We start from the raw sequence: 14,322 nt of genomic DNA on the forward strand, positions 1-14,322 counted from the left end.
GGTTGAAGGATCTTAGTACCAGGGAGGCGAGAGCTACAAAGACAGTGCAGAATATTCTGATTCTCAGGGCTGTTGGTTATTTGGTGAAAAATGCAAAAGATTACGTGTGACATCATCTTGCTTTACCCCCAAATTTATGAACAAGTGCTGTTGAAAAGTGGCTGTCACCCAGATTAAGTTTATTAAAGCCACATGAAGAAAGCAAAACAAAATAGATGATCCAAGGTCACCCTGTATTCTTTTCCTCAACAGTTGCATTTGAGCTAGAGGAAAATACTAGGCCAAATTAATGTCTGCTACAAACAGATGTGTTCTCTTTGAAATAAATGCACCCACTTATGCTCTGCCTGCATTAAGTCTGTTACTGGGTTTTTATGAGATTTGGCAAGTGCAGTGCTATCTGTTAATATCTGAAGGTGGGAGTGTTCAGGGAGTTGTCTGAAAGGCTTGCAAGACTAGATCTGATCATATCCACCCACACTAATTAACACATTACATAAAAGTACAAGTTTCTCTTTGCAAACATCAGAATCACTTGCCCAGGCACTTTCTGTGAAGTTCTAGAAGAGCTATAGGGCTGGACTCCATCACTTTTTAACCTCAACAGAACAATGGATGAGTAGGTAGGGTATAGTTCCCACTTTCAGGGCTCACGCCTTTTCTTCATCCTACTAAAACCATGCCATCAGCAGGGATATGAAAGGACATTTTTAAGAGTGCATGAGGGAACATGTTTTGTTTTTTTTTTTTTTTCTCATCAAAAACAAAATACAAAATCAAATATTGAACATGAAGAATCAGGTTTACTTACAAAGGACTCCTCCTCTCCCTGCCCTGCCTCGCTAATTTTGAAAATCACTTTGTGCAAACACCAGCCTCTGAAAGCACCTGGAACTGAAAAATCCTCCCATTTAAATAGGGTCTTTTTATGTCAGGAGAACATATGTCCCAAAATGGCTAACATTTCTCTATCATTCAAATTTTAAAACAGCAGCAATCACCTGAATAAAAATGATATTAAGGGGTCTTCTACTTCTTCATAGATTGGAGCAAGTAAAACTAATTTCATATGAAACTTCTATGATCTGCTCTGACAACTTCACCTAGATTCCTCCAGCAGGATAATATATACCCCGATTTTGATTTACTCCAGACTCTTTGTATGACATCTGGCTTCAAGATGGTGGCACTGAAAAGTGCAGTAATGACATAGGAAAACAGAAGGAAAAAAAATAATTGTGACGTGGAAAGCAGGAGGCAGTGGAGAGAACAGGGAAAACCAAAATTAAAATAAGTCAAAGGGCGGAAATTCCTTTGAGAAGGCCTTAGGCTTCAACAAAGCTTGTCAACATTTGCAGCACTTTAAGATTACCCAATACTAACCTTATGTGAAAAGGGACAGCAGACCTCAGCAGGCATTCCAGAGGAGCCTTTCTATAAAAAAAAAAAAGTCTTCAAATGTATCCATCCAAATCTGCAAGTAGCTCACTGGATGGAGAGCATTCTATCTCGCAACACTCGCAAGAGAACAAACTCTTACCCAACTCTTCCTACTATCTGAAAAGCAAAGTCAATGTTTTCCTCATTATTTTCTGTTTGCTGCATACCTCTCCCCCACTGTGACTGCTATTTGACCTGCTGTCCGCTCAGAGACCTTGAGGGAAAGGGAGAGGGAAGTTTGCGCGTGTGTGTGTATGTGAGGAGTGAGACGATGAGTGTCTCAGCTACGTTCTGATTTGTTTATATTCATTAGAAAGAAATCAACAGCACTTAATATGTGAGACAACTTCTGAAGATAGGGAACATCTTTTATGCAGTGCAGGAAAGGAGCAGATTCATCTAAGGGACAGGATTTGGGGATGAGTGGAGACAATTTCAATGTGTGTACTAGTTTTTACCTCACTTTTGCATTAAGGTGTTATCAATGAATAGAATCTCAGCATAAAGGTTTAAATTAAAGGGGACGCCACAGGGTGCCCTCTTTCACCAATTCTGTTTGCTCTTGCATCTACAAGCCTGGCATGCCTGACTGTGATTAATGAAAAACTAGAAAGGATTAGAGGGCGTAAGGGGAGGTATGTATAATCATCCCTTCCCCTCTCAAGTGTGTCTTGATAAATATGGTACCTTCGGTATTCCCGGCAGATCCTGGAAGGGTTCTCCCCTCATTACACTTGTGTTTTCAATGAACTGGACTACTTCTCAAAAAATTGACAAAAAATAAAGCTGAAAGCATCTATTAGGGTAGGCATCAAAACCAGAGAGATCAAAGTTTCTTTTCATCCTCTCCAGAGAGCCTCAGACATCTAGGAATTCAAAACAAAACTCCATTGTAAGAAACCTTTTCAAAGCTGGCACACTGCTACAGCTTATATGTTCTGAACTCAGGAAGAAAGCACTGACCCAGACAGGAGAGCTCCTCAAAATACCCATGCGGGCAGAGCGGCTTGCACCGATGGCACTTTGGCAATGTCTTCCTCTTGAACTGCTCAAGAAGAAATATATCTACTGATTTGCAGTAAGGTCCAGACCTTCAGATTTTAACACTGACATCATTGCACCTAAGTAGTTGGTCTCCATTCTACATGACAGAAGCAAAGAAATATTCTAAATAGAGCTCATATCTTTTCTGCTGTAATTCAGATCTCTTTTAGGAAATTATACATTTTGGCATATAGGTTTTTTCATCTTCTAAATTTTTGTATAGAACCTGTTGGTTCATGAATAAATACTGCTTTTCCTTTCCATAGCATGTTCCATTTGAATTTGCGGAGCTTTTGACAAACATTTAAGTAGTGAGACTTTCGACTTTTGAGGTAGGGAAACACTAGAAATATCTGCTTTGCAGGTCAGGGTGCACCTTGAAATGATGCAGTTTGCCCCAGGTCACACAGGACATCTATGGAAAAGCTTGAAATTCAAGTCAGGAGTCCTAAATTCACTCTTTACTTTAACCACGTGGCCTTCCTTGAAGTGCTTCATTCAGGTGTTCTCCAGTTAGGCTTGCTACTTTCCTGTATTGCAATTATATTAATTCCTCTTTTAGTACTGTTCCAATAGGTTTCAACTACATCGCTATGCCTAGTGCTGCACACTGCATCTGGCATCGGAATGCAGTGTTGCTCTTACTAGGCTGTCAAAGAGAATATATCATTACAAAAATAAATAATGTCTAGCTGCTTCTGGCATTTCAGTCCAAGCAGTATTTATCACTTTTGGCTGATCAGTGCCTGATTCAATGCCCCTAAAAAACAATGGGTATATTCCCAGTCGAATTCAACGTGCATTTAATCAGGTCTTTGCTAACTGTGCTTCCAAACTTCACATTTCATGAGCACTACAGTAGTGTCTCTTCTATTTTTAGAGCATTATTCCACTTACTTCACTCTGCAGATTGATACAATGGATTTTCTTCTGCATGGATTATGTCAGTGATTGTATGTTTGTACAAGCAGGCTCTAGTTTTAGGTCTAGATTTAGTTCATTCCCAATGTGATGCTGCCTACGTGCGTGGCAATCTGGGATTAATGCTAAAAATATATATATATTTTATCATAAATGAACAAAAATATTCAGAAAGACAATTAAATTTCATATATGAGTTCAGTGACAGAAAGAATCTTCCACTATTCAAACTGTCTGCTCTCTGACTGAGCATTCCTCTCCAGCCTTCACAGGTGAAGTAAGACAGCTTTCTTAGGCCCAGCACAGTCCTTCCAGACAGAAGTCATGGGTGGCCTTTAACAAAGAAAACATTGCTCCATCGTTTACTCCTTCTCTGATGTGAGTTGGGAACAGCTTCATCGAGGGATGTAAAGTGAAGAAAGGGAAAGAAGCTTCCATTAAATGTCCGTAACTTTTAGTTCTTCAAAGTATTTTTTAAGTTCCCCATTCAAAAAGCTGAAATGAAACCAGGGGCAGTTTGTAATTGCAGTTCCTCTGAAGAGAGGGGATAAAGCATGTATGGGGCGTGATGTGCTGCCTCTCAGCTGAGACAGCCTACAGACACTTTAGAAACAAAAATTACATCTTAAAACTATGAGTAGATTTAACAATTGAACTCTAAAGAATTAAACATCATATAAACATTTCACACTTTTTGTTTTTCTTTCCAAGGGTCCATAGTCTAGTCCTTCAATCCTGTGCAAAGGTCGTGTTACTATGGATATGACCTGCAAGAAATGTGTTGCCTCAGAGCAGCACAAGTCACATGAACAGGCTGAAAGCCAAGCCTGCTGATTCACAGTCTTGTCAGGATTTTCATGCTTGTGTTGGTTTCACTGAAGAATAGTCCTTGCACCATCAAGTCTATGTTCGTCCTTTAAAAGTGTTCATGCAGGTGTAGCTCCCAGAAAACTTGTGGATTTCTTCAAGTGCTGCCTGAGGGAGAATGCTGCAGGAGAAGCAGAAAGAAAATAAGCAGATCAGACAAACCTCTTAGTCTATTCTAATAAGAGGATGTGTAAATATGTGTTTATGTACACACATACATAAATATACACATTCTCAGAAATGAGCTAGTGAGAGCACGCAGACAAAACTTGTGTCAGTATCCTGCTGTGCATAGGCCTAAAGGGAGAAAGTTTTAGCAAGTCCAGAAATATTTATCCAAAAAGGTCAGTAAAAACTGTAACTTGGAAGATACCATCAAGTTTTATTCCTCCCAAATCTTGTGCAGAATCTTGTTCTCCGAAATACACAAATTTAAACTGAGTTCTCTCGTTAATGTGCCATCTATTTGTGCTAGGCATGTGGCCTTCTTATCGTAAGGTATGGATATAGATCTAATTTCCTGACAGCTACTGTAATAGAAAATAAATTGTTAATTCTTACAATAAAGGAGAAAGAGAACAGCCCTTTTTCAGCCTGTAGAATTTCTGGTAACTTTTGAGAGTATCCCAAATTTTACATTCAGAGCAAAGCATTTATTGTGAATTATTTCTTCTTGTGTGAAACGCAATACTGTAATTATTTTCCACAGAAATCTCATAGCCTTGGTTCAGTTCCTGACTGAAGTAGGTTTTTCCAAAGGCTTTAGTGCAAACTCTCATGGAAACACAGTTTTACACGTCCTTTCTCTTTAGTTGTTTCAGGATATGAAGTTATGACTTACTTTCCTTAGGGACTTTAAAATTTCTGTCCTAATCATACACAAAAATATTTTTTTTAGTAGTTTCATTGCTTTAACACAAGCAATGCTCACTAAATACAGCTGTGTGTACATACTTTTTAGTACAGAAATCCTTTACAATATAAAGCCTGGAGTCCAAAGAGTGGCTCACAAATCAAAATCAACTACATGCATATGTTAATTGTTAAGAAATTTCCTAGATACAAATACCTGTTCAGACCTCAGGAATCCAAATTTTGGGAATGAAACAGGTTTTGTAATGGGGTCATACCAAAGGGAATCTTGGGAAGTTTTCTCCCTTTTGCTTCTCTGACTGTCTTTTACGGGAAGGGATGCACCAATCTGATCCTGGATATCGGGTTACGGTCAGACTGAGGCTTGCCTGGGTGGACAGACAGGAGGACTGTGAGGCAGTCTAACGCAACGGGCTAGGCTATTGCTGGGCAAAGGGAATATTTACCTTTTTAGGATGACAAGAACATGCATTGTCCATGGAAGGAGCAGGAAGGCTTGATTCATCTGAACGGCTTCTACTGTCCTCCTAGCCACCGTCTCTGGCTTGAGAGGAGGAAAAAGATTAGGGAACCTGAATAAAGAAAAAACTAAAATAATTATTTGTTAACAAAACTCCTTCTTTAAGATATCACTGTCCAAGTCCTGTTATTCACTAAGCTATCGCTGGTTACTGGCATTCAAACATGCCGCAAAGCAGGCTGGAAGGAGCAGAAAGTTCCAGTTCCAGACAGAAAGCTGGAAAGAGAAAGCCCAGTTCCAACCAGTACTACTAGGTTAGCTAACCAGTTAAGAATGTACATATTGGTGCCTTCAGGGAGAAGTGGCAGAGTGTACTTGGAATCTTGATTCAGGGATTTTCTTAAACTCTATGCAAACCAGTACCAAAATGCTATCTTTTCAGTGTTGGCATTTCTCCTCTTCCTCTCTGTTGCTCTTTGCTTGATTCAAATTCTTGACAGGTGAAATACAAATATTTTCCCCCATTGCTTTTAATACCAAACATAAGGCTTTTCCCCACTCCAGCAATAGCTTGACACTGCATATTTTCTTGACTAAGAGAGCACAAACTATATTAATGGGTTATTTTGTTCATTGTAAATGATTAATTTGGTCAACCATTAATCTTTGAATTTAGCTTGTTCTCTTAGTGGTAAAAAGGAGGTACTGGTAGCTTTACTTCAGTAAGTGGCTGTCATTCCTTTCAGTAGAAAAGAATTAAGTATTTCAATGAACAAAGGAGGAATTTGTACTGTTAATTCCCAAGTAATTTGTAGACTGCTCCTTTTGAATGACCTCAATTTTCAGATTGCCTCCCCTCCCTCTCTGGTGGCTGCATATGGCCCAAATACACTCAGGGGAAAACAGCTCTCAGTTTTCTCTGTAGAAGCAAATGTCTCGGTACAGGCAGGCTGTATGAATATGCCAGCAAACTGAGGGAACCAGTCTGATGAGTCCCAGGTGGCCTAGAGTGACCCTCTGTTCCCAGGCAGCCAAATGAGACATCAAATTCTCTTAACTAAATGAAGCATTAATTAGGAGTGTATTCTGATGATTCATTTAAAATGAGATGCTTTATTCTAGTTCCCCTGCACTGACCTGATTCTCATGCCCTGAAACATCTCTGTGCTGGTGTGGAAGGGCAGGACTGTTGTGGCATTCACTCCGGGACAGTCTAGCAGCCCCAAGGTCAGGCTTTCCATAAAGGCAAAGGACGAGGCTTTGGAGGTGCAATAGTCAATGGCACCAGGGATGGCTGACAAGGCCAGGACAGAGTTCAGGCAAACAATGTGTCCATTCTGCAACTCCAGCATCCTTGGCAGGAATGCTTTGGTGGTCTGAAGAACAACAGATTGAAAAAAAAAAAAAAGGTTTGCTCAGCAGAGATACAACAAAAACAATAGTTACTGAAAAAAAAAATAAGGTGACACAATGACAACAAGCCAAACTGTGCTGTTCATTATGCTAAGAAAGGAGTGGGAGAGTACCTCGTTGCTTTGTCATTTTCTGAAAGATTCAAAACAGGCAAAGTCTGTGCAGAAACAAACCAAAATCTGTCCTAGCACGTGATTAAGCAGTACCTACAGATAAAGGCCATGGACAGAATGCTTTGTGTGTTTAAGAACCTGTAGAGGATAAACTCTTCAACAAAGCGATGAAATAACAAGAAGCTCTTTTTTTATTACTATTATCTAATGCAAGATGGAATGAGTTTCACACTAGCTTTCTTCCGTGAGCAATGCAGTCTCATGCTCCTCTGATGTTCCATACACATCGCTGTACAGACAACTATCCTCTGTGAGCTCAGGTTTTCTCAAAAGAAATCATATGGTTTACTGGAAATCACAGAATGGGGATACAAGAGCATCAAATACTGTGTTACTACCGGAAAAATTAATTTTTTTTAGACTTCTTCCCTCTGGCCTTTGCCCCTCTCATTGTTTTTTCTGTCACTTTTTCATGTCCAGACTGATTTTACCAAGCATCATTTAGAAAGACCTAGTAGCAGCCAAGTGTTTACCAGCTGTAATCTGTCACTTTGATTGCCAGTTCTGAGTACATGTGATACAAGAGCTTATCTTACCCAGAACTGTCCCAGGGTGTTTATATGTTGTGATTTGAGCAGTGCATCATCATCGCTGTCCATCAGGCTCTTACCATGGACCACAGCAGCATTGTTCACCAGGATAGTGATATCACCCACCTGCAAAAATAAATGACTTGTCACAACTAGTGTCTCTCCTCACGAACCATCACTTACTGTTATATCTGAATATCTATTATGGCCTAAATACATCATTATTTTCATAGCTTTTGACATTCTTGCCTATAGGCCTTGTCATCACTTAAAACAGGTAGCTAGACTTTGTACAACATAATCTGGATGGTCACACCCTTCTTTTTTCCCAATTTGTCAATATTTTTTTCTCATCAAATAGGAGTCGTTACTAAATTCTGCCCAGAATTTCCACAGACACTAACCTTTTCCCGCACAGCTTTGGCTTGCCGATAGACCTCCTCTCGATTTCCTACATCACAAATGAAATAATGGCATTCTGTCCCCATCATCCTGATTTCCTCTGTGGTCTCCTTCAGGCATTTCTCAGTTCGACCCCACAGGATGATCTGCAGCGAGAAACTTTTGTTAGAGTCGAAGTGCTTCTGCTTCAAATCTAAAATAATTAAAACATGCTTCTAACTTCAACAATTTGATGAATATCTTTGATGTGTTTTCACTGCCAGCCATGTTGCATTGTTTCATTTAAGACTAATGATGATTTTCTATTACATGGGGATGGGACTTGAGTATCACGGTGGTAGCTGAATCCCACGGCTGCTAACTCTATTTACAGGTTCTTTACAAGCAACACAATAGCTAACACAAAAACTCAGATCTTTAGCCTAACATGACAAATATATGAAACGCTTGGCAAATTTTCTGTATCATGACATTTCAGAGCTATCCCTGCTTTTGCTATATACACACAAAAAGAGAAATTTATTCTAAAATCAGAGACCTTCCTGTATATCTGGTATGTATCTAGTTCTTGCTCTACATTTGGAGATAGTATCTGCTCTGCAGTAAAACATATTTGTTCAGCATATCATATGTAACTATTTGCAATGCTCTTTGCAGGCTGGTGTCCTAGGTGCATTTCAACAAGAGGTTCATCCTAATACAGACATTTAAAGTGAGCAATTTCAAGCATGAATTTATTTTACAACTAATATATGCAAGATTTCACTTGCTGCTCCCATTTAACACCGTAAAAATGATACAATACTTATTGTACAAAGAACAATTCTGAATATCTGTGGAAAGAAAACATTAAAATCATATACCATGGATTTGATATATAATGAAGACATAACCAGTGCAACCCCATCTGTATTTCTACACCATCATGGAGGTCAGAAATAGAAAAAACTTGAAAAGTTACCAGGTTCATTGATTTTCATTGTGGGGCTTTATCCAGTATGATTTTTCCTAGTAAGACAACAATATTAGTCTCAAGTACGAGATGGTGCTTCCACCACAGTTTTTCAAACATTAATCTACAGCTGAACAGATTTAACAAAAATATTTTTTCCTATAACCTTATTTTCTCTTTCTTTTAAGGCTACTGCAAGGAATATAATTTAATGTCTCTGTTATGTAAGACATCTATATATGAACCAATCTATCCTTTTTGCTCTTCAAGCTAAGTCTGCTCAGCATTCACCATGTTATGAATGGTGAGTCACTTGTCATTCTGCAAAAAATAAATTACTGAATGGAGTATGGTTACTGAAATCAGGTGATTGCTCTGCGAGTCAAACAGCAAGATCCAAAAGAGAAAGAAGAAAAAGGTTGCTACTGCTCACAATTTCAGTTGTGAGCATTGATAATGCAAAATTACTATTTAGTACTAAAAAATAAATGAGGACATTCACAGAGACAAATGCAGGTTTACTCTGATCAGGGGACTGGGAAAATGGGCTTTGAAAATGGAAACAGCTTTGTTGCTCTCAGAGCCGTGCTATTTCCAAGCAGTGATTGAAGTACAGTCGCTTCCCATACCACTGTGTATTTAGTATGAATCTGACCGGTATGTTGATTTTTTTAATGGTTAAAAATAAACACACTTAAATGTTAAAGATATAATAATCTTTGAGTTTTTCCAAAAGTTGAAAGAACAGGAAAAAATAGTCTAAACTACATGACAGTTTATAACTCAATCCCTGCAATTAACTTAATAACAGCAAGGTAAACATAAAAAATTAGGACCTGCAGTATTCCCTCCCCACAACAAATCCTTGCAGAGAGCTTTAACATGCTTATTTTTAAGGACTAGTTAAGCTTATCTCATAACTGGTTCTAAAACTAATCTCTGGCAGGGTCAAAGAGCTCTTCCAGTGTGACTAGGCAAGGCTAAAATCCAGAAGTACCTGCATCCTCAAACATTTCCTAAATGAGTTAAGTTTACAATTAATCCCATTTACAAGTCACTGGCACATCTGCAAACATAAACACACACAGGCTGATAGACTTATATTCTCAAAATCACCAAAGGACTGAGTTGATTAACCAGAGACTTTAGAGCACGTATAAACATGCCAGAGCCATTTCATGGGAAATCTTATCTCAGGGGAAGTAATTTTCAAGGAAAAAGTTGTGACCAGACTTAAAAACTGTAAGAAAGCATATGGCTAAAGATTTGGCTTGTGTACTGGCCTGTCTTCGAAAGCCTCAGCATTATCACCCTTGGCCATCAGGCTTTGGCATCTACACAAAGCTTGTAAAACTGATGGCTATTTACTCACTTCTGAACTCAGAGCTAGACTCGGTGATATTTCTTATGCCTACTCTGCAGACTTGAAGGGAAATCAAGAACACATGAGAAATTTCACAAGCTTCCAGGAAATATTTACAAAATACTGTTCAACTATAAGCATACACACTTGCCCTCTCTTTCACAACCTACATCTCTGTTGAAAGGGGAGAAAAAACTACAAAATGTCAAACGTAAGCATCAAGTTTGATGCCCACCGTTTGCATCAGTGTGAACTTCAACCTCTTAGCTGGATTGGATCAAATGCAGACACTAAAAAAATTAACTGACAAGTTGAAGAGTGATGGAAGGTAGGAGAGGAAGAGGAGAGAAAGAGAAATAAGGTGTCAGACAAGGGGAGTAAGGCAAGACACTGACCTCACATACCTAGCACTCCAGGGTTTCACACTGCTATTGCAAAATAAAAAGTAGATGCCTCACTCTTCACTTCAGCCTGATTCAAACATCCATACAGCCTCCTATTCCCAAGAGTTGCCACTGATGCACTGAATGTCAGGAAATATACATGGAAGAATAGTTAAGCAAAGGATGACCTGTCAAAGGAACATCTGTCTGTGATGCAACTCTTGGACATAACATTTTTTACGCCCCAACAGTTACTTTGGGACCTTTAATATCCTACAGGCAAGTCTTGCAAGGTGACCCCATTAAAATCTGGGTCATCTGGGGAAGACAGAATTTGCTGGTTATCCTGCTGACAGCATTAACTTCAGCACTGATTTGTTTCCATGGGAAGTTTTCATGTCCTTGATACTGTTTACACTCAGGCGAAGGCTTCAGCCTGCGTAAGAGAAAAGCAGTAAATAAAAGACCATTCTTTCGTGAGAGGTGAAAGTTCCCCAACAACACAGTGGGAAGTGAGGTTTCCTGCCGTTATTTCTGCTACTACAGGTGGATAAAACTCAGAACTCAATACAACATGCTTTTGGTCCAAATTCAAGCTTGACTGCTCCTACAAGATCATATGAGACTTTCAATTTCTCTCTTACATCTGGCCAAATTAAATTGGCATGGGCTTCCCTCTGGCCTCCTAGGATATCAGATCTTACAAAGAGACAAGACTTCTAGTTGCTGCATTAGCGTCATGGTTGAGGCTTCTGTTGCTCCTGAACTCTATCCTCACAGGGGGCTTTGGCTTAGCGTTTCTGCGTAGGCAATACCTCTCCCTTCGTGCTTGCAGCAGTTTCACCAATGTTGTTCTGGGTCCTTACTCTACTACTGCCACCTGAGATTTTTCTACAAACCTACTCATCAGTCCTTGAATCAACCTCCTTCTGCAAAATCTGCAATTTGACAATCTGCTGCTTAGCACTGGTCGGGTTGTGTTACTTGTAAGATTCTCACTAAACCATTCAACTAGACGGCTTAAGAGTCAGCGATAATCGTGCATGTGTTCAGTGCTCCTGAACAAAAACTTTTGCTCACTGTTGAACTGATGAATATGATTGTGGGCCTGGGCCTGTGTCGTGCTGATGCCTCGTGAGCTCCAGTTAGCTGAAAGCTGCACTGCTGGCACTTCCCTTTCTATGCAAGCAAGCGTGTAAGGAACGCTCACTTTATTCTTTGCTCAGTCAACATCAAAAAAGACATAATTTAGCTTTAACCTGCCCTCGTTAGGATTTGAGCGCTCTGCATTTGAAAGCAGTCTAGATCTGCAGTTTAGGAAATGGTCCACTTTGTTAGGAAACACAATTTTCAAAACGTAGATGGGTCTGAGTCTGGTCTGTGTCCCCTTTCCTTTTTAAGTTTAATTCTAAATTGGCAACAAGTGTATCCCAACTGGAGGCTAAGTCCTGCAGAGAATTACTCTTACAGACAAGGAGTTCCTGTCTGGGACAGAGGAAAACGAAAAAGAATAAAGGAGAAAAGAGACATGGTGTTCCTTATTACACGGCCTGTCAGGATGTTGCACAGCCACCCGTTCACGGTAATTTAATGGTGGATAGAGGAATATTTTATTTGTGTTTCAGCTAAGTTCTTGGACAGACAATTTTCCGTCCTGGAAAGAATCCAGCCCCTATTGCTTCTCCCCCCTCATCTCTCGTCATCCTCTCCTGCCTGCCCCTCCCTACGGCACTAGACACGCTCTCCTTTCAAAAAGTTACTGACCAGAAAATTGCCGAGGGCAACAGCCCAGCGAGGCGGTTAATCCCCGCTGTGGCAGGCCCGCTCCTGGAGGCTTCCTGCCCCGTGGTTACCTCTGGGTGACCCCGGTGGTTGGCAGTCAGGGAGGCAGGTGGAATGTTAAAGCAATCGCTTATGCTCCAGGCTGCTGGCGAGAGGCGGTGAGAGCCGGCAGCAGCAGGGTAGGAGTCTTCCTACCATTGGACATAGGAAGGAATAGATTTATGATGACAGAGGAACTTAACACGCCCTGCTCTTAATTAACCTTAAAGCAGGCAAGGGCTGTGACATCACAGTTCAGTGCAGATTTTCCCAGGATTTATTCATGAGCAGATTTTTGCAAAACAAACCTTATCTCTAGATCTTCTCCCCTCTGGCAAGTCACAGAACTCCTTATCTGGCCTTAGGAAAATCATTTCAGCTAGAGTGGCAGGCTCAGTAGACACTGCATCCTCCCCTCCCAGAGGACTCGTTTAACTCTGGACTTAATCTGCTAATGAGACATGCCCTGAGGTCGGAGGGGAGTCAAAAGGAAGGTTTTAGCTGCTGTTGTACTAAGGCAAGACTTTCTAATAGAGGCCTGCACTGGCTACTTGCCAAAAGCCCCAAACCTGACTGCAGGTTTAAATCCTGATTTTCACTGTAACACGAGTAAGAGTTATGCTTTTGACTGCCACAAAATCAGATAAAGCCACTAATTTATATAAACTAGCCTAGATTGAAGCTGCTATCAACCACCATATACACGCATGATCTATGCTTCCAGAGTCTTAAGTATATTATTGGTGCAGGAGATGAGGTTAGAGCTAATTTCACATCATTTACAAGGCTATTTAACTTGTTTGGTCCGATTTTATTGCTAACACAGTTCAAGAACAGCAGCAAAGGAATGTTGCCCTTTTACACCGTCAATTAATCTGGCACTGTATCTTCAGCAAACCCGCTGTGCTACACTTTATCCCTCCAGTGAGCTAGACCAGTGCTGGAAAGGTGTCCCATAACAAAAGCATTTCTGAGACTAAACATGTGCCATTTCTTGACACTCCCCTTGAATTTTCTGGGTTGTATTTTAGTATAGAATTGTTCACTCTCATTTTTTCCCAGCACAACGTGCATACTGATTAGCAGATAGAACTTCCATTCCAAAAGTTTCTGCATTTTTACGATTCGTGAAGCAATTCTCTGTATCAATTTGAAGACACTGAAAGATTAAAGTGTTGCAGAGACACACGAAAGTGCCCTTCCTGCCTGATCTCATTATTGCTGCCTCCACAAATCAACCACAACTCCTTGCCACAGATCAGCAGAGATAGGAAGTAGTTGGTAGGTCAACACATTTCATTCCCCTTTCAACCTCCTTCCTAGTCCAGTGAAACAAAAGTTGCTCTGTTTGAGCTGGTATCTGTAATTGCACAGACTGCTACCTTTGTTCAAACAGGGAAAGCCTTTCTGCACCCAATACTGAAAGTTCCTGCATACTTTTAGGAAGTACAAAGTGTAGATAATCCACTGAAGTATGTCAGTCTTATCCCCATATATTTACAAAGCCTCGTAATACTAACTCACAGTTGGTCCTCCAAAGAAATGCATTCCAATGTATCCCATAATCCTGGCAGAGTTTTGCATATCATGAGAACAGGAGGTTAAATCCTACAGCCTCAAAAGTGTTCATGTATTTTGCTTGTCAATGGCATAAGGGTTTTCTCCTCCACCCCTTCCCCT

General features: G+C 40.2%; 1 protein-coding gene across 4 annotated transcripts in view; it reads right to left on the reverse strand.

Moving 5' to 3' along the window:
- Positions 1 to 787: 787 nt before the first annotated feature.
- Positions 788 to 14,322, reverse strand: part of DHRS3 (dehydrogenase/reductase 3) — a 44,293-nt gene continuing 30,758 nt past the window's right edge. For 2 of the 4 annotated variants that reach the window (XM_074892943.1, XM_074892944.1), the window contains 5 exons: positions 8,126 to 8,269; positions 7,728 to 7,847; positions 6,743 to 6,981; positions 5,592 to 5,717; positions 788 to 4,393 (listed from right to left, as the gene is read on the reverse strand). In XM_074892943.1, the coding sequence (XP_074749044.1) occupies positions 4,309 to 4,393; positions 5,592 to 5,717; positions 6,743 to 6,981; positions 7,728 to 7,847; positions 8,126 to 8,269 (714 nt within the window). In that variant the 3' untranslated portion in view covers positions 788 to 4,308. Of the gene's footprint in view, positions 4,394 to 5,233; positions 5,514 to 5,591; positions 5,718 to 6,742; positions 6,982 to 7,727; positions 7,848 to 8,125; positions 8,270 to 9,084; positions 9,132 to 10,842; positions 10,872 to 14,322 lie in introns of those variants that run through there. The other 2 variants (XM_074892946.1, XM_074892945.1) reach the window with 2 other exon arrangements.

Source organism: Strix uralensis, chromosome 23, assembly GCF_047716275.1.
Source record: "Strix uralensis isolate ZFMK-TIS-50842 chromosome 23, bStrUra1, whole genome shotgun sequence".
NCBI classification, from domain to species: domain Eukaryota; kingdom Metazoa; phylum Chordata; class Aves; order Strigiformes; family Strigidae; genus Strix; species Strix uralensis.